General features: G+C 34.6%; 1 protein-coding gene across 3 annotated transcripts; it reads left to right on the top strand.

Annotated features, from left to right (window-relative positions):
• The first annotated feature begins 9,254 nt into the window (after positions 1-9,254).
• On the top strand, positions 9,255-13,836 carry LOC148623898 (uncharacterized). Of its 3 annotated transcripts, none has more exons than XM_088566198.1 (2): positions 9,255-9,390; positions 12,338-13,836. In XM_088566198.1, the coding sequence occupies exon 2, from the start codon at positions 12,356-12,358 to the stop codon at positions 13,670-13,672; it is 1,317 nt and encodes a 438-aa protein (XP_088422324.1). In that variant the 5' UTR covers positions 9,255-9,390; positions 12,338-12,355; the 3' UTR covers positions 13,673-13,836. The 3 variants fall into 3 exon arrangements, with proteins under 3 accessions (XP_088422324.1, XP_088422325.1, XP_088422323.1); XM_088566199.1 differs by lacking the exon at positions 9,255-9,390 and adding an exon at positions 11,267-11,565; XM_088566197.1 differs by lacking the exon at positions 9,255-9,390 and adding an exon at positions 11,488-11,923.
• Positions 13,837-20,190: the final 6,354 nt, after the last annotated feature.

The raw sequence follows: 20,190 nt of genomic DNA, 5'->3' as shown, positions 1-20,190 counted from the left end.
AAGGGGGCCAAAAGGGTAATACTAGGTGTTATATAAAAACCTATGTAGACTTTCTTTTTCTTCCGATTTAGATTATTTCTTTGTGTTATTTACTCCTACAATGTAAGAGGTAAGAATTCCGATGCATACCGCTCGATCCGGTATTACGGATGTTAAAATTTGCGAAACGAACATATTAAATTAACCAATGAATTGCCTTTACCAACTTCAAGTTCGTTTTGTCAAAAATATATTGTATTTCGTAAAATTAAAGGCTGGGGATTTTTATAACTGACTTAAGGTGTCATACCACTATTTCTGGTCTCCATTACTTTCTATGTTAAATTCAGCTATTTATAAGGCTTAGAATTTATTTACATCAGTACAGATGGTGCTGGAGGGCTAGCATTATATGCCAATATACCTTATGTACCCTCTAAAAAAGAACGGTAAAGTGAAAATAGTCAGGTACAGAAATCACTACTTTCGTTTGAAATTTAGCCATATCAAGGGGTCTAGATTCTTTGTTCAGAATATTCTTACCATTCACTGAATAAAGAAAGTGGTTTTTAGATTACTACTGATTCATTCAGCTTTCAGATGACACCAAGTTTGTATACCTCTACTAAACTAAGAGAATGATAGGGTGCTAATAATGATAATGGGACTACTTCGCGTCATTACGAACTACTTCCTTGTATGTGCAGGCGACTGATTTCCGAAATAGTGGTATTACACCTTAATTACAAATGATTTCTAGGTATTTAACAAAAAATTAGGAATTATTTTAAAACACATTTACCTAATTCACATCTGCGGTGGCTTTCAACATGTCAGATGCTAGAGTTTAGGATGACAACCTCTAGCACTGCTGAAGTATGTGTTCCTTATTCTATTCTGGTAAACGGATGTAGAGTTGATGCGTTTTTTAGACTGTATTTGAGTGACTAAGGGTCAAAGGGGCCACACCCCAAAAAATCGACTTTGTTTAATTTAGCCCGATTTCAATTTTTTTATTGTATTTCTTATGAAAATCATTTCAACCAGATTTTAGATATCTATAACGGTTTTCGAGTTATAAGAGGACAAAGGGGCCACACCCCAAAAATCGATTTTTTAAATTTTTTGGTTTGATTTTGAAAATTTTATTTAAATTTCATATTTTGTGCAATACAGTGTACAAACCATTTGTTAATTGTAAGTGTTGAAGTGTGTCAAAAACTAATATTGTGTCCCCATTTGCTCCAACTGTTCAGGGTTCGACTACTGTGGTCGTATCATGATGCGCTCGGCGAAGGTTTTTATTCAGCAGATTTCAGATATATCTCACGGTTTTTGGAGTTATAAAGGGGAAATTTGATGAAATCAAAGAGCAATAAAGTGATAGTGTCGACGTTGATGTACTTTCAAATATTCTTGATTCGCTGAAAAAGAAGCAGGACGTCTTACGGAAATAAGATGAAGACATCGTAGTTGAAGAGAGCTTAACGATGAAAATATAGATACAGACAAACAATGTGGCAGACACTGAAACATGAATTCAACACAGAGTCAAAGATTCGATAGGTCCGTAATTTGTTATCACTTAAATCATTCACTGACACTTAATGCAAATGCTAACACATTTGTCAGTTCAACACAAGATCCACCTCCTTGTGAACCTGTTGAATACATTGTTGAAAATCAGTCACAATATCAAAGTGCAGATCATAGTCAGGTTTATATTGATGAACATACATCATAACTACAATATCCAGGTAAACACCAGCAATACGCTCCTAGTTTTACAAATACATCAGAACTACAATATCCAGGTATACACCCAAATACATCAGAAAATCGTCAGTCCTACAGTTTTGTCTGTGAACACAACAAACTGCCCAAGTTGAACCTTCCTACATATGACGGTGACAGTATTGAATGGAATTCGTTTTGGGATTAATTGGGAATCCGTGGTACCACCAAAGAACACACTCAATAGTACGTCACCGTCAATATTACGACCAGGTGAAAACATACATATATACATGAATCGCTAGGACTGTGACGACTCATAAAAAGCCTTTTTAACACCAGTGATTTTCAACAAACTTCCCGCAGAAATCCGCATCTCATTAGAAAGAGAACATCGCTCCACAGGCATGACATTAAAAGAGATATGCAGAAGTATATTTGATGAGTGGGACTACAGGAAAGCAGACAAAACCGTCACAAAGATAATGCTCGGAAAAAACTGGGAGACGTTCGAAAACCCTAATACAACAGCCGCGTTCTTGACGAAAAGTAGACAACGCCAGTGGAAAGTATGGAATATCCAAACAAATGATTACAACAAACCCGTCACTAATTCACTAAGTACAAAATGGTGTGTATACTGTCATGACCAACCCTCTTCCTTCACTTGTATCAAAATAGTAGACCAAAAAGCCCGTATGTCGATTGTCAAACGAGAACGTCTAAGCTCGAATTGTTTGGGTCATCACAACCTTTCTTAATTTAAAGCAGCAAAAAAATATGCAGAAAATGTCAAAATCGACGCCATATCAACCAATAAAAAGAAAATCCTGTCACAGAGAAAAATGACACATCAACTGAGAACAATGATACCGTAACTGTTGGAACAATTCAGCACTGTAAAGATGAAAATCAGAGCCTAGGCGTATATCACACACCATCTCCATCACATGTGTTGCTTAAAAGCACTATCAATCTCATAACTTCTGGACAAACATTATAGATGCACACATTCTTTTGACGAAGGTGCACAGAGGTCATTCATCACGGAAGAATTAGCTTTAAAACTGAAACCAAAATCGATTGGAGTAGAAACCGTGAATCTTTATGGATTTGGAGACACGACTGAAAGTACGAAGGTTCGACACTTGGAAACTGGAGTAGTGTACGTGGTAACAGAAAAAGGAAAACTACAAATTCGTGTATTTAAAAAAGATCGCAGCACCACTGAAGACGTACGTGTATAAAACTGCAAACCCCAACTACTTAAAAGGAATCAAGCTATCTCACCAAATTACGACAGATGACAACTTAGGAGCAGACTAAAACTAGTCTATAATTCAGAATCACGTAATTCAGGATAACATAATCAGAGGACAGGGCCAATCTGCAGTTACAGTGAGTTAAAAATAGGCTATATGTTCGCACACAAGAATGAAGAGATAGACATTGGGAAATACTGGAAAATTGAAGCTACAGGCAATCAGAAAGCGGACACCGTTTCCACACAAAACACCGAGCTTCAGAAACTGTATGCAAAAACTTCCGCAAAGACGATAACAAATATTACGCCAAACTACCATGGAAAGAAGATCACGATGTTTCACCAGTGAATCGAAAAATAGCATTTCGAAGAACAGAAAACGTAGTCAAATGCGTTAGTAAAAAACAAACGCAAATGCTTACCAAGTATGGAGAGACAATCAAAGAACAAGAGAGACAAGGCTTCATTGAAAGGGTCGACGACAAGATAAAAAGCGGCCGAAAGGCACATTATATACCATACCATCCAGTCAAGAAAGAATCAGCCGCCACTCCGATTCGTATAGTTTACGACTGCAGCTGTCGAGCCACAGCTGCACACCCTTCTTTGAATGACTGCTTGATAAATATTCCTCCGAATCTTAATGACATTGCATCAATTCTTTTGGGATTCTGATGTGACCAGTATGCCGTCACAACATATAGAAAAAGCGTTTTTGAATGTCTTGAAGATGAGGACGGAGACATAACTAGATTTTTCTGGTTTTGAAAATGGACAGTGAGACTTACACAGGACTTGTACGTTGACAACATAATATCGAGTTTTCCGACGTTTTGAAGAACAATAGGAGAACTTTTATAAAGATATAAAGTAGTCCGGCCCATACCTTGACCTTAGATCATCAACATCGAAAGCACTAGAAGACCCAGCAGGAACTGACAATGTAATGGATTACGATAAGGACGTCAAAGTACTAGGCATGCGTTGGGATGTGAAGAACGACTTGCTAACGTTTGCTAAGCAGGAACCAAATAATACAACAAAAATCACAAAATGAGAAGTGTTGAAACAAGCATCAAAAATCGCCGACCACTAAAAGTCGATCATCCACTTGGGACTCATCAGCCCTGTCTCGTTGAGAAGCAAAATGTTCATTCAAGAATTATGGAAAAAAACGTCTCGAATGGCTCAAGCCATTATCTCTGGAATTTATACAAGAATGGACCGAGATTGCTTCTAACACGGAGAATGTGACATGTTTTGAACGAGTTATTTAATAACGGGAAAAAATGAAATGAAAAAAAAAAAAAAAAAAAAACAGAGTAACACCGGTAAAGGAGTTGACTATACCTAAACCTGAGCTTAAGGAGCCGGACTTGTAGGATTCACAATGAACAGCAATAGCGACAAATTTAATAAGGTAGTTATGTGGTCACACAGAAAAAAACGATTAAAAATTGTCAAGAACTGAGTAAAGAGAGCTTACAGTTAACGGAAGACCACAGATGCCCTACAACATCAAACCCTTCTGATCTATTAACACGAGGGATGACTATTGACTTGCACTGAACGCCTTATGGTTCAAAGGACCGGAAAGGATAACGAGCCAAGAAAAATTACCAGTGTGTAACGAAACGCTAACTCATGCAAATATAGTGGAAGATGATGAAACTCAAAACAACACAACCAGCACTACAAAAACCAACATAGGTCTACATCTTTCCAAGTTACTTAGTAATTGATGTAACAAAATATAGCAGTTACCGCAAACTCATATGAGTCACAGCCTACCCGATAAGGTTTGTTAAAACATTGTAGAAAAAGAAACAACAGATGTACTGGAACATTAAGTCCGAAAGAAATATGACATGCTTCGACACTTTGGTTGAAATGTGCACAACGACACATTTTGCAGGCATACTCACGAACACCCACAAATATGGTCTCCATTGTGGAGAAAAAAAATCACAATTACTAGTACGTTACTGCACCAAACGTATTGGATTCCACAAACAAGACAAAAGGTGAAAAGTGTGCTTACGTGCAAAAAAACAAACAAACAAACGGGCTCTCGCATCGTGCTCAAGAAACACTACCATTTCAGGAGAATACATTAAGAAATGCAGCCATTCACTGTGACTAGCGTGGATTTCACGGGAGCTCTGAAGATTCGCAACGCAAGTGATCAAGCGGAAAAAGTATACGTGTGCCTATTCACATGTACCAGCACTAGAGCCGTACATCTCGAAATAGTGACCGATCTTTCAGAGGAACAATTTATCCATGCATTTAGAAGATTTGCAAGTAGAAAATTTTTACCAAACGACGATGATATCCGATAATCCGACAGCTTACAAAGCTTCAGCAAAACAAATCGAACGATTAACATCTTCACCAAAAAAATTAAAAAAACGTTTACTGGAATTACATGAAATTTCATACCAAAACATGCTCCGAGGTGTGGTGGATTTTGGGAAAGGTTAATCGGACTGACAAAAGATGCTTAAGGAAAGTATTAGGAAGAGCATACGTTACATTCACGGAACTTTCTATAACTGTTAACCCTCAATTCAAGATTATTATCAGAACTCAACAGCATGAAAACCTATGATTTTTCAACTCTTTATACTTCTATTCCCCATACTTTAGTTGAAATCCCGACTTAAAACACATTATACATCGTTGTTACCCTAAAAAAGACAGTGCTCCTAGATACAAATATGTAGTTCTTGGTAGTTCTTCTTCATACTTTGTAAGAAATAATTCCAAATCATCTTCCAAATATACAGAAGAAGATGTTTACAAAATGCTGGAGTTTGTAATCGGCAACATTTGTCCAGTGTCGTGGACGCGTATTTCAACAAACGGTCGGCATTTCAATGGCAACAAATTGTGCTCCTCTACTTGCTGACCTATTCCTTCACTCTTGTCAGGCTGACTTTATAACGAATCTAATCCAAAAGAAGGAACATCGTTTAGCTAGACCCTTTAATCTCAGCTTGTGCTATTTAGATGGCGTATTACCATTAAATAATCCTAGTTTCGGGGATTTAATACATCGCATCTACCCCTAAGAACTTGAGATAAAGGATAATACAGACACTGTGAAGTCAGCCTCCTATCTTGACCTACACTTAGAGATCGATGGTAAAGGAAAACTGTTGACCAAACAATACGACAAACGCGATGACTTTTCATTCCGTATCGTTACGGTGTATCCATCTGCACCATGAAAAGTGATTTGTTAACATATTTTTCCTTTCTTTCCTTTTTCGTCTACCCTGGACTTGACTTTTTATGAGAAACTCGGCACGTGTCCATGTCTCAGTTTTTAGTGGAATCCGAGTTGCTCATTTACTTTTATTAATTTTTATGTATTATTTTGGTTGTTTTGTGTTCATTGTTGTGTTTTTCTATTTTCCAAGTCTGGTCTTTGTCCCTGAATGCATTCTTTTGATTTCTGATGGAATCTGGGTTCTCTTGATTGCTCTTACAGAAGCTGAAGCCATACTGAATGATCGCCCCTTGACGTACATATCAACAGACCCGATTGGCGGAGACCCTGTATCGCCATCACATTTTCTATACACCCCCCTCCCCAAATGATTTTTTCTTTCATTTTTTGTCCGATTTTAAATTGTTTCATTGGATTCCTTACGAAAATTTCTGCTGCATTTTTAAACTATTACCTTTTTAGTTACAAGGCGCAAAATATGGGCCACACCCAACATGTCGGCTTTTTACATTTTTGCTCCGATTTCGAAATTGTTTAATGCAATTTTAATGTACATTTTGCGCTATATTATATTCAGACCAGTTGTTGTGTCTACAATGAACTGTAAGTCTCTATACTTAAGTGTCAAAAACTAATATTGTGTCCATACTTGCCCAAAGTTAACATAGCTAGATATGCTGCGATCGAACCATGCTGCGTTCCACTAAGTTCTTAACGAACGAGTAGTTTTATCCTATCAATGGCTCAAAACACTGGTATCTATTGTTTTGTAGGATTTTCATCAATTTAGATCGAAGATTAGTAGTCAGGGCCTGTCTGCAACTATCTGTTACACCGCCACATGGTAATCTAGTTGATTTCTTGTAACACCAATTAACAACTTTTACTTGAAGACAATTTTTAGTTGATAAAGACATATAGAAACATAATGACAACATACAGGAACAACTTTTTTTATAAACCACGTTCAATGCATTCACAATTTTCATAAATAAATAAAATTACATCACAGAAAACTTAGAAATCTTTGTTATGAAATGAGCGAGGTCTTTTACATATTCTGTACGACATAGTATGACATAGTTTTAATGAATTAATCAACTTTTTGTTCAGATGGATACTGTAAATGATAAATAGGTATATAGTTTTGCCTAAATTGTACAATTTCTCTTTTCTGACAATTGGACAGATAATGAAATTCATTACCTGTTGCGTTTCTACAAAATTGACATATTCGTTCATCTCGTGGAATTCTTGACCATCTCTTCATATTTGAGTGAATGTGAATGTAGAAATAAACAGTCTATCTGCTTGTTGTAAATGTAGTAGGTAATTTTCGAGGCCAAAGGTGACCTTCAATTTTGAATAGAAGTTGCAACGACTTGAGTTAAACAAACTAGACCGCCAGTACTGTATAAACTGATCTTTAAATTGTAGTGAAAGCATTGACTTTAATACGTGCTTTTCTAATTGTATTTGGTCGTCCTAGATGAACATCAAAAATCGATTTAACATGAGAAATCCACTTGAATCTTTTAGGGTCTATATAGTGCAGTTTTTACATAACTTGATAAGCAGAAATTTGTTAATAATTGTAAATAATTATATATTTTTTTCCATTTCATCTGTTTCGTCGAAACCCCAATACAGCATTGGACTTGTTAATTAGTCAAATAATTTAAGCTGTATTATTTTTTTTACATTTTTGCACCGAACTAAATATGCTGATTAGTTTGGTATGAATTAACAACGATCCAATTAAAACTAGTTGACTTCTAACCTTTTATCATTACCTGTTGTTCAGTTCTATCCATTTATCTGAATAAACCAGTCAGTTTACTTTCGATATTCAAATCGTCTACAAATGTTAGAAGCATAATTATAGATAGTCACCAATCAGAGGAAGCGTAAGAGGTATGCTGAGTACCAATCTTTACCAACCAACTGGAGTCTCTGCTGCTGGCTTGCCTCGTTGAAAAAGGGAATCGAGTGCATAAATATTTCCCTGTCAGTACACAGTCTCTACACTACCTAAGACTCCTACTTTGCCGCCACATTTCAACGCAAGATAATTGAAGTTTAACAGATTCAGGTTAGATATGTGTGGTCTTGGTGTAGCAAGGGCCACAGAGTTGCAGTGTGTATAAAGCCACATTCAACGCTTCCATTTGATGTATATTGCGAAGGGTATTGAGCGTCCTTATGAGTCCATATATACATGTGCGTTTAATGCTTTGTCAATCGGGTAACACATTATGTGGCTATGATAGTACGAGCTGCTTCTCCCAGTCTGTTTATCGGAGTATATAAAATTTTCCTGTATATGGCATTCTTCTTGTGTTTTTTATTCCCATCCACCTTTAAAAAAATTTGGCACACAATGTAGATAGTGAATTAAAGAGTAAGTTACTTAAAGGTGTGTTTACAATTATTGTAGACCTTTTAGTGATCTATGAAAGTATTTACTATTTTGTAATAACGTTATACGCTATTGCATTTGTTGCGTTCGTCTTTTCCCGTTAGTCTGTTTTTGGCCCTCTATATTTTCAAAAAATGGTTTCCATGTGAATTGTTTATAAGAACTAAAAAATAAGCTTAATTTAGATTTCTCCTTTTGGAAAGGTCATGCATCCCTGTTAAATAACCACGTTTTCTTTCTGATTTGGAAAGTTCAAAATGTCCACGTATATCAATTGACTGATAGCTAATTTTCCATAGAAGTTTTATCACACGTATCTTTTCATTTGAACATATCAAATTTGAAATCATGTTTGATAGACTAGTGCCTTTCATAATGTAATTAGTGCATAATAAAAAGAAAACATAAAACCATTTAGGACCTACTTGTGGCATGAAATCTTATCAAACTTTTTAATAGTTTAAACTATTCATCGAGGTCAAGCGACCAATTAAAAGTTAATAACATTAAAGTAATCTTCTCTAAGCTGGGGTAACTTATGAACACCAAAATGAAGCCAAAATTCTTAAAGCCCGTTTCAAAATATTTGCGTATTTATTTTATCAATTTACGAATCTGAGAAGGGTTGGTATTATTAAATGGCTTTGTATGGTCAAAACTTTGATCGTCAAAATCACTAAGATTTTAAGGTATATAAGATATTGGCAAAGTTAGCTAAGATATTATACCTGGATATCTTTGTTATCATGGGACCACCAGGTAAGACATACCTTTACAGGCCAATTCTTTACATATTTTTCTTATTCTTTTTTTTTCAACGGAAATTTCTTGTAAATATTTTTTTATAAAACTTCATATAATATTTTCATAAAAACTGGAAACAAACGAGTATCAGAAAAAGCCCTTTTGTTCGCGACCGATTATCATAATATATGAATATAGTGTAAGGCGGAATTTCAGCATTTTTGTAGGAAATATCTTTTTATAGTCGGGACTAAAGTGTTTTAATATTTGAAATGATCATTTTCAGATCAAATTCAATTTTAAAGTACTGATCTTACATGCCATAGAAATGGGACGACGAAGCTCTTTGGTATTTCGAATTTTCAGTGAATACATATTCTCATTTTCAACCGGCACACGACTTAGGATGCTTCCTACTAAAACCGGGCATCAAACAAATTAATCATAACCCACAAAAAACTGTAAATGTATTAGAATTATTTTTTTCTTTTTTCTTCGTTATTTGTCGACACATATACAACTAGACTCATGACGCACATTTCTATACAACCCCTTCAATCCTGGGGGGGGGGGGGGGGGGCAGGGTACATAATAAGCGACCCACTGTAGTCCTATTTATTTGTTAAGTCGTTAAGTTTGTTGTACGTACATAAATCAATGGTACAAGTTTTTTATACTTGATCTTATGTGTTCGAGATAAGTAGTTTGTACGTTTAATGTCACGATAGCCAAGAATCCGAAATCCAATCAGATTTTTAATTCGATTTACAGGTAAAATTTTTGTTGTAATCAAAGAAGACTAAACGCAAGATGTGTTAATTGGAGAATAAGTTCGCGTTAAATTCTGCACATACAAGGATCCTTCACTACGTAATTATTACTGGCTGCAAAGATTCTTCATTGTTGGACCATCTTTCCGCACTTCCCGACTTTATTTGTCTTTTAATAAGTCGGATGTGTTCATCTTGAAACGGGTCCAGCAATATTCCATTCAAATTGGTTTCATACAGAAAATGTTTATTTTTTGTTTTCTTTGTTTATGTTTTTTGTTTTTATTTAATTTGGAACCATAAGCAATGGTTTGGATCGTTTTTTTTTTAAGAAAAGGCAAGGAAAATGAAATAAAAATGAATTAAGTTGTGCACTTTCCGAATTAGATAATACGTCATCAGATTTTGTTAAAGTATAACTTTAGACTTTTGCTGATTTGTTCACCCTGTTTTGGGGTATTCTAAGTACTTTTTTGTCCAATCCTGGTCGTCATAAATGTAATATATGTGAAATGACGTCATATTATTACGCGTTCTGGTTAATTTGTTACCATTGCAATCAGTAGGCATTTTCTCTACAATCTATCAGATGTTGATAAACTCCATTGGTGTAATGATCTAAATCGTTAAAACGACCTAAATTAAACACAGCTATTGTTAGCGTTAACTTTTACGTACTGTCATATCGGTTGTTTTGTTGACTTTACAGATATCAATTTTTCAATGGTATTGATTTTGAACTTTCTAGTTGTTTAGGCATGGTTAAATGAAGTACTTGGAAATATTTAATAGCTTAAACACTACTGACTCATAGCAACAATGTCCACCACCTGAACAACTTGCTCTAAAGACCACTATCAATAGTTGGATGGATCAGCTGCCAAAATGTCTATGACCTTCTCACTACTTTTGCCAATAAATAGATATTCATACCAATGACCTTTCGTTGATGGTACCAATTGCGATTTTCTTTTCTTTTTTTATTTCATTATATCAATATCATGCTGAACATTTTCCATTTCATTGAAGATCATGTCTATATTCGAAAAACGTTTTCATAATTGATTCTTTTTCACAAAAACAGACTTTTACGATGCAATTATAAAAAGAAAGAAAATTACAGGTAGAATGACGCAAAGGTTGATGAATGGGTGATTTAAAATCTATTTTTTATATTGCTTTCTCAATCATTTTTCCATCTCATGCCTCCATGATGCTGTAGCGACGTAAAACTTTTGATCGATATCCCCGTTTTTAGACTGAAAATCTATTTCCAGATACAGATAATTGTTTCATTGCTTGATCACACTTTTATCATATGACACAAGGATACGATCAAATGAATATTTCTGTTTTTACTAAAGTTACGGATAAGCCTGACGTCTTGTTATTGTCTTCGTTCAATCTTCAGAAATACACGGTATCAATATCCCTTAAATATTTATAAACGGGGAATAACAAGTGTCATTTTTCTAGATGAAAAAAACATCTTTATCGTCAAATTGGAAATGAATTTGAAATTAATATAGGAATGCTTATGATACGATAGTTTAAATCTTTCAATTCAGGACGTGTTCGATCCTTGTGTACACTGTACCATGACAACAGGTCTTGACAAAGGCGATTTAAAATTTTTACCATATCTATCGAGTTCTTTACCAAGGAATTAAGGCCCGTGTATCTGGAATTAGTGACAGTGCCAAGTGTTCTTATTTTAAACTTTTCTACATAAGTGTTACAAATCAAGAGTAGTGGTCGGTTTTAAATTATTGTAGCTCGTGAGTATTTAGAATGTTATCGTTGAAATTTTATGTATCCGTACGTGACAGAAGTTATTCATTTAAATTATACGCGTTGTTCCATTCACTTGCTTTTTAACCATAGGTGTTATTATATGAATATGTTAAATGAAAATATTCCAACACGGTACATCAATTTTCAATTCAAATTGTCACATGCAGTTCATATTGCACAAAAAAATAGAGACAATAATTGCATCAATTATGTTTGTTTTTATAGAAAAGATCGAGAGTGTTACATGAAGATCTTTTTACTTACTTTTACTGTCAAATTATAAAAGCGAATTGTTTGCAGTAATTTGAGTAGCAGTGTGTGCTTGAAATTCCAACGATTCTTGTATGATAATTGACCTTAGCACGAACCATATTTTCTTTATTTTTAATGTTTTCCAGAACTCAACCATGTAGAGCATGGCCTCATCGAATACTACTATTGTAAGCGATGAAAGTGACCCAGATCCACCCAAAAAATCACCTGATATAATCCTTTCCAGATTGAATTTAAACTTCGAAGAGTCGAAAGTTGAACAAATATTGAGACTAGTTAAAGACCAAGAGGAACTAAACAAGCGTCTCAAGGAACGTACGCTTTATACTCGGGAGACTAAATCTGATAGTGACGAAACTTTAAGTGACAGCTCTGTCAAAGAAACGGAAAAAAGATTGTCACAACGTTTGTCGATACACAGACAGAAAGGCGGAAGATCTTGTACTTCTATGGGATTTTATAATGATAAAAAGATAACTCATTCATCTGACGAAGACGACTCAAAAATGACGGATGATGATAGAATGATGAACACTAGAATTAATCGTCCGAAGTCTAGTTATGTCCGACGCCGACATGCACCGACGGAAGAGGTTAATACAAATGTTGATACTACTGCCGTAAGACGTTGTCGGTCAACAAGACCACCTTCGCGCATAGGAATAAGAGACTCCATTAAAGACACCGAAGAACAGAATCAAGATTTTGCTAATAACCACGCAAGGGAATATCGAAAATCGGTTTTAAAAGAAACTACATTTAACGTTCAAGTGCCACCTTCTTCACCACGTAATGAAGTGGTAGATTCGACTGGATATGACAGGTACGCGCACACAAAGACGCCAGTCCCTGTTGCTACCGAAACGGGTATACATCGTGAACGAACCGATTTACGTAGCACAAGACATTCTGAAAATTATGTTACGGAGTCTGGTTATAGTAAAGCACAATACGAAAAACAAATAAGAAATCGCCAGAGGGAGGATACAGTGTCAGACATTCCTACCAGAAGGCGACACAGACGACAACAATACAATAACATTCGTGCTAGTCGACCGACCTCCGAAAATGTTTACCTTGTTAGGCAACGAACGGAGGCGAGACTCTTAAAAAATAACTCTACGTCTAAATTAACTAACAGACCTAAATCAGACAGACTTATGATATCATCAAGTGGATCAAAGCCTGTGCTTTCTATTGATCACAATCCAGTTAATAACTCTACATTAAATTATCAGAAAAACAGTGTTCAAACTCAAAATAATACACTAGACTACCAAACAGCCAGCCGGCCTATGTCAAGAAGGGGTCGCGCGGTGCAAGAGGTAACCAATCGTTCCTCAGGTGTAATATCATCAAGACCACCATTGAGTCTAATGAAACTACCACCCCTAGATCCTTCAGTCAGCAAACGCCCTGAGAGAATGGTCTTAACGACTGCGAGGGAAACTTGTGTATAGATATCAAAATTGTTTTGCTGCATTTTTTCAATAACGTCGATATTTTGATTTGTAATGCAAAGGATTCGTGCGATATGCATATATATCTTTACGTAAGTAATTTTATGAAAGCTAATTCATGCAATATTTTCAGTACATTAAAATAAACGAATGAAGGAGGGTTAGTTATATTTTTTTATCAAAAACTACTTTGTGAAGGAAGACTTCGAATTGTCAAATTGGTTAGACTGATATTTTGGTGGTAAACATTTTGACGACTTTCTTTTATTTTGTGAGTCCGCCACGGACATACGGACCAAAACAAGAAATAAGTATCAACATACATCGCATTTGTATTAATCTTTTTATTAGCGTGGATTTTACAACCGACTAGAATATAGATAGAACTGTTATATCTGTAAAACTAAAAAAAATTTCATGATAAAATTCGTTTCTGCTGATATTGCATGTTCTAACTCCTTTAAAATAAGCACCATGGTGGGATTCTTTGTCTTTAATACAACGTAATGTGCTTTATAATTCTAACCAATTGATTTAAAAATCTTGCAACATCACCGGTCCCGTATAGGCATTGTGTTCCTTCTCATCAATGTTTTATAATCGATTGTAAACTTAATTAAATTGAGAAAATAGTTGTTGTTTAAATATGTCAACAGATATAGAACCAAAATAACACAGGCTATCTTGCTTTGAATCAAATAACAAAATACGGGCAAGAATGGTATGTATTGATAATAAACAAATCGATTGGAAAAGGTCCAAATATTCAGATAAAATACAGATATTAACCATACAAAATATTCAATAAGTTCTTTTTATATCAGCTGTATTACAAAGTCGTATTACCTGATTCTTCATTACAGAAACACCCCCATGTTAATAATACCACATCCTGTACGCTGTACACTTGTTTCATTGAGTAATCTCTCATCAGCAGCATAACAAATCCAATAATATGCTATACACAAGAAATACTTAAAACCAAAAATATCCAAATATCCAGTGCCGAGAAATTCTAGGTCAACGTTAAACGTGTTCTACTTATCACAGTCCTAAAGATGTACTATCCTTGGAAATGCTGTAATGCTACGCAGTATAAAGATTTGTTTTTCATTTGTTTTGTTTTGTTTTGTGTTTTTTTTGTAGGTGTGTTGATATTTAAAAAAAAAAAACGACACACATATACATGTAATGATGTTTTATAAATATCCTATATTTCATTGTTTTGTTTTTGTCGAAAATAATATCCGAAACAACATGTGTTTGATTGTAAGTTGGAGATTGGAATTCCGTTTTTCAATACCCCAACCTCTTGGTTAAGATGGTATCAAGTCAGAAAATAACTTGTCAGACAACCTCTAGCACTGCTGGAGTAAATTTATGGCTAGTGTAATATCAGGCCGCGCTCTATTGCAGAGAAAATATGATGGAGTTGACAAGCATTTGTACTACCTCAAATATTCATTAAAACTCTTTGAAGTATTCAACGGCCTTTTTCATTAATAACAGCTGCAAATATAACCAGAGGATGAACCGGGCGAGATTTAATTCGAATGTGGAGAAAGTGTAAGGTAACTACAATAGGCAGTAACATTTGTTTCATATAATTTCAGTATCTACTTTTTATAAACCATTCTTCCTTTTTCTTTTCAGTACTGTGTTGAACATGCATGTGTTAAACCAGTTAACGATCACTTCTGATTATCTAACACCATCTACATTCTAGTTTGTTTACTGTGTACATGATATACGTGTATCATCCTAATAAACAAGCGTTCGAACCAAACGAAAAAAATCGCGTGAGAAATAATATCCTGACGTCAAAACTTATAACAGCCTACTAGATTGCTTTGACAGAATAATCAATAGAAATTCATCAATCATAGCTAAATAAGTTGTAAAAGTGCGGTCACCGAAAGGGCACGTGTTGTAAAACAGAGTATGGGCTGAAAACCACTATCGTCCTTACAATCACTTCTCATTACTAAGCATTCTGAGAGTTAAGGCATCTTACACAGAGGTTTATCAGTAAAGTAGTTTATTAGATAGTGGTTTTGTGCATTTATCTGTGATGTTTTCAATGAATGCCCCAAGAAACTTAGATATATAATCAGACAGAAATCAAGAACTTTTGTAACGTAACAGGCGTTAGGGGTTAGTTCCTTTAAAATCGATTTTCCTGAAATCTGACTAAATATAAACGTCATGATATTTGTTTTGTATTCAGCCTAATTAAGAAAAAACCCACAAGGTATAATTTTAATTAGACCGTTTCATATTTTGATAATCAGTTGACTTTCGATATTCGACACTTTTTAGGAGTGGCACACTTTTGATTTTAGGTCTTATGACGTAAGGACATTTTCTTCTAGCTCGTTTACAATTTTTTTGTTTTTAATAAAGGAAGATTTAACCAGTCGAACATCGGCCATTTATATCACATTCTACATATTTATTATGGATATATGTGTAAACGATTAGGCGGAATAGTTTACCAAGCTTTTGGCAAATATCCCTTAAATCTGGCGTGTAAACAAGGACACTCATATTAAAACCTTGGATGTAGACCCCATTACAGTTTAACGTCGACATCAAATAAAAACCCGATTGTGAGGGACATGCCATCCACCATTTATAATTTTTCATCGATAAACAAAGATAATCTCAGGTAAATGGCAGCTTGTTATTTGTGATTTAAAAGATAGCTATATTTTTGTAACCTGCCTGTCAGAGGTGTCCATACCTTACTGGAACAAAAATAGTTTGTATTGTTCTCTTTACAGCAATAGCGAGTGCTTTTCCTATCTTGTTGCATTAGTTTCTAAAAACTTACATATAGTTTTATAAGAATGAAAACGGAAAAGTTTGCCATAAAAAGACAAAAGTGCACAGTGTAAACAATCAAGTAAGCCAGGGATTTTGAAGTAAAGAATTAGTATCGGAGAGTAAACTTTGTTGAAGTAATCTGAGAACATGGCTTTTGTTGGGTAGATTTCTTGGTGAAATTCTGAACTTTTGGTGCGACTGGTCTTGTAATGATGGAGTATTGCTATTTTGTTTTCGGCTTGTTGTTTATTAATGTTTCATTTGTTTTGCTTTGGTTTTGTGGAGTTGTAATTTTAACAAGGCATCTTTTATCTAGAGCAAATTCGTAACATGTATAAATCAAAGTACTCATGTACTGAATCAATTTTTATCGATCGTTTGAATTTTTACGCCTCATATACTCGTCGAATTACAAAAAAAATATAGATAAGCTAAAAGGAAAGAACGACGATCGACTTCAATAGTATCTAAGAACAAACTTATTGTTAAAGATTAATATTGAACTCTACTTTAAAATTACATGTGTACCATAGATTCAATTTACCAAAATGCACGTGGCATCGTAGCAGTGCTCCAGTTTGCGTAATATTCAGGTTCGATATAGATTTACTAGTGCATGGAACACCTAGATGATTGATCACAAAACTCTCCAACATACTGCATAATTGAACAACTACAAGTTCCGATCCGATTGGTGGTTTATACGGTTTTGACTATCCTTGCGGATCTCGCACGACCCCCTTACGGGGATTGTGTCATTGAAGGTGGGGACATTAGTTAGATGAGGCATAACATACATTACATTCACTGAGAAAAAAAAACGTGGAAGATTTTCTCCAAGACAAGCGAGGATACTTTTGTTGACAGCAAGAGTAGATATAAAGAACATCTAAAAAAAACCTAGAAAACAAGCAATGCTCACTTGGTGATGCACCTCGCTCCCCTCCCTGAACTATGATCACACAAGAGACCCCATATGGAAAAAATGAATAGGATGTGCACAATGACATCATTTGATCAAGAATTTGTGACATTTTAATTTAATTCCATTCAGCGGTTTTAAAGGAGTTGTAGATTATAAGGTGCCTCGGTCGCCAGTGACATTTTGTACTAGGTACCCCAAAAATCATTCAGATGGAAGAAAAACAACATAGGACATGCACAATGGCATAAAAAGTAGGAAAGTTTCATCAAATTTCTTCCAAGTGGTTTAAGAAAAAGTTGCGGATTAGAACTGGAGGCGGACGAACGGACGGAAGGGCGGACAGCATGATCGCCATATAAATCCCGCTTTACAGGGAGCATAACACATCAGTATTTGGTCGTTTTTATAATAAATGGAAAGAGAACTATTTTATATAACAACTAATTCCAAGGATTTGTTAGCTCCCTGTGTACACAAATGAGTTATGCTTCGTTCTTTAAGAATATAAATTCACCCGTCGGTTTCTGAGTTATTTATAAGTTGGGATATTTTAGTTTTGCTTCTTTAGAAATATCACTTTGAATATGTTTTACCAGATAAAATTTTAAAAAATCGGTTTTAAAATTAAAATGAAATACGTCCCAAGACGAATCGTTTGTATTTGAAAACCATGATTGAGTATATTTGTCTTTTATTTGTTGATAATCGAGTTTTCCCCACTAGGAATGACCAAATACCGCTAGATAAAAAAACTACTTTGAAATTTTGGATTGAAAGAGAAATTATTCTATCATGCTTTTTGGATACCAACTCTTCCCAAAGAACGAATATTCTATAAGATTATTAGATTTTTTACCTTATGTCATAGTATATAGTCAGGGAATTGGGAAAGAATTTCATTATTAAGTAGCCGACCACAATCGGAAATTTGAAACTCATATATCTCGAAAGCTGCTGAATTTGAATCAAAATTTGACCAAACTTGGTATATAAATTAAACTCAATGTTCTAAACAAAATCCCGAAAAAATACCGCATGCGTCTCGGCCGCCATTTTCAAAATGACCGCCAATGGGGTGGAAAATTCAAAGTTGTCTGATTTTGATGAAAATTCATATGTAGGTTTTCTTTAAGCCGTCCTGATCAATAATCTGTGGCTCGATTGACAATATGCGTCTCAGAAATAGATCTGGAAACGGGAGACAAATTCTAGTCGTTTTCGCGGAAACGTAAATTTTAATTTTGATTACAATTATAAAATTTTTCACTCAAAAAACTTAATATTCTGTCTTGCATGGTATTTTCCTACATCAATCCTTTCAATTTCAGAACCACCCCAAAAGCACATGTACTGGTCAAAATTACGTTGGAAAAGGAATTTTACATGCCATGTGATCATTGATGCAATTACTGAAATTACACCTGAAATGAAATAATTGTTACTTCATGTCAGAGAAAAAAATATTAGCTTTTCTAAGTAAATGTTAAAACATGGTCATGTGGTCTTCACTAATGTGCGTTACATGTAAAATTTCATGATATCATTGATGATATTACCGATCGCAATAGATTCTTCAACAATATTTGTTTTTGTAGAGGGCATTAACATGATTGTCCTTGCGTCTTGTGACATTGTCACGCTGTGACGTCACATTGTGACGCTGTTTCCTGATCAGTCAATTTATTATGACATTGTCATCTACATGATATAAGTAGTCGCATATTACACCTGGCTGTCTATGCAGGTACCATCTTTTTTCATCGAAACATTCTTTTTTCGGCTTATTTCGTAATAATTAAAGCCAAAACTAACCGAAAATGTTAAAAAAGTTACACTCAAGGTAACTATTTCTTCTCGAGTTCTGATTTATTTAAAGCTGCTTTAGCTGCCAAATTAGTTCACTTTTGATTCTACTTATTTTTTCTGATTCAATGAAATAAAGTTGTAGTAATACAATGGAAGCAATAAATGTTGATAATACCTACAGAATATCGTGAAAACAAACTTTTTTTAGTCAAAGAAGATCGATAGCTCTAATCTAATTATTTTTCGTCACTACCACCGAAGATTGCCGACAGGACATTCACCTGGGTTTAAAATACTTTCAGCTTGGTTTAAAAATAGCAATAACGGATACACAGGTAAGCACCAGTTTTGTTTTCATTTCATTTCATCTATAACTTGATTTGTTTTCAAATAAATAATGACAATTACTGACCACATTTGTACGTATTATATCACTATACGTAAATTACCAAAGTACCCTTATGTTATATTCGAACTTTTTTCTTAAACGACTTGAGTTTATCAAAGAAACGGGTCTTCCTTGCCGTTGATTAACCACTTTCGTTTTGCAATCAGATTTAAAAAAAAAAAGAATCGACCCTTGCAGCAAATGTGAGGATTAAGTTAACGCATACGAATTTCATCTAGGTCGACTTTTTGTCTTACAAGACAATACATGTATATGTATCGACATCAATTTCATGTATTTAATTGCATCTTATTTGTGGATATCAAATGAAATTATACAGGAAAAGTACAATTTAGTAGATATAATTCAAAGTTAAGGCATATTTCAACAGAAACAAAAATTTACGAAAATGACAGCTAAAGCAGTTTTAATAAACTACTGTGTAGTTATCTTAATCCTAATTTGTACGTCAAAATAATTCAATTTTGCACTCTAAATGATAAATTGGTTAAATATTGATATTATTTCCGATATTCAGTCTTGTATTATTTTTTGATGGGAAGCGATGCAATC

The sequence above is a fragment of the Perna viridis genome, chromosome 2 (genome assembly GCF_037379345.1).
Source record: "Perna viridis isolate PV_CMFRI_1.1 ecotype Kerala chromosome 2, ASM3737934v1, whole genome shotgun sequence".
Lineage (NCBI taxonomy): Eukaryota > Metazoa > Mollusca > Bivalvia > Mytilida > Mytilidae > Perna > Perna viridis.
Note: the sequence above shows the minus strand (reverse complement) of the source record. Positions and strands in the feature narration are given on the sequence as shown.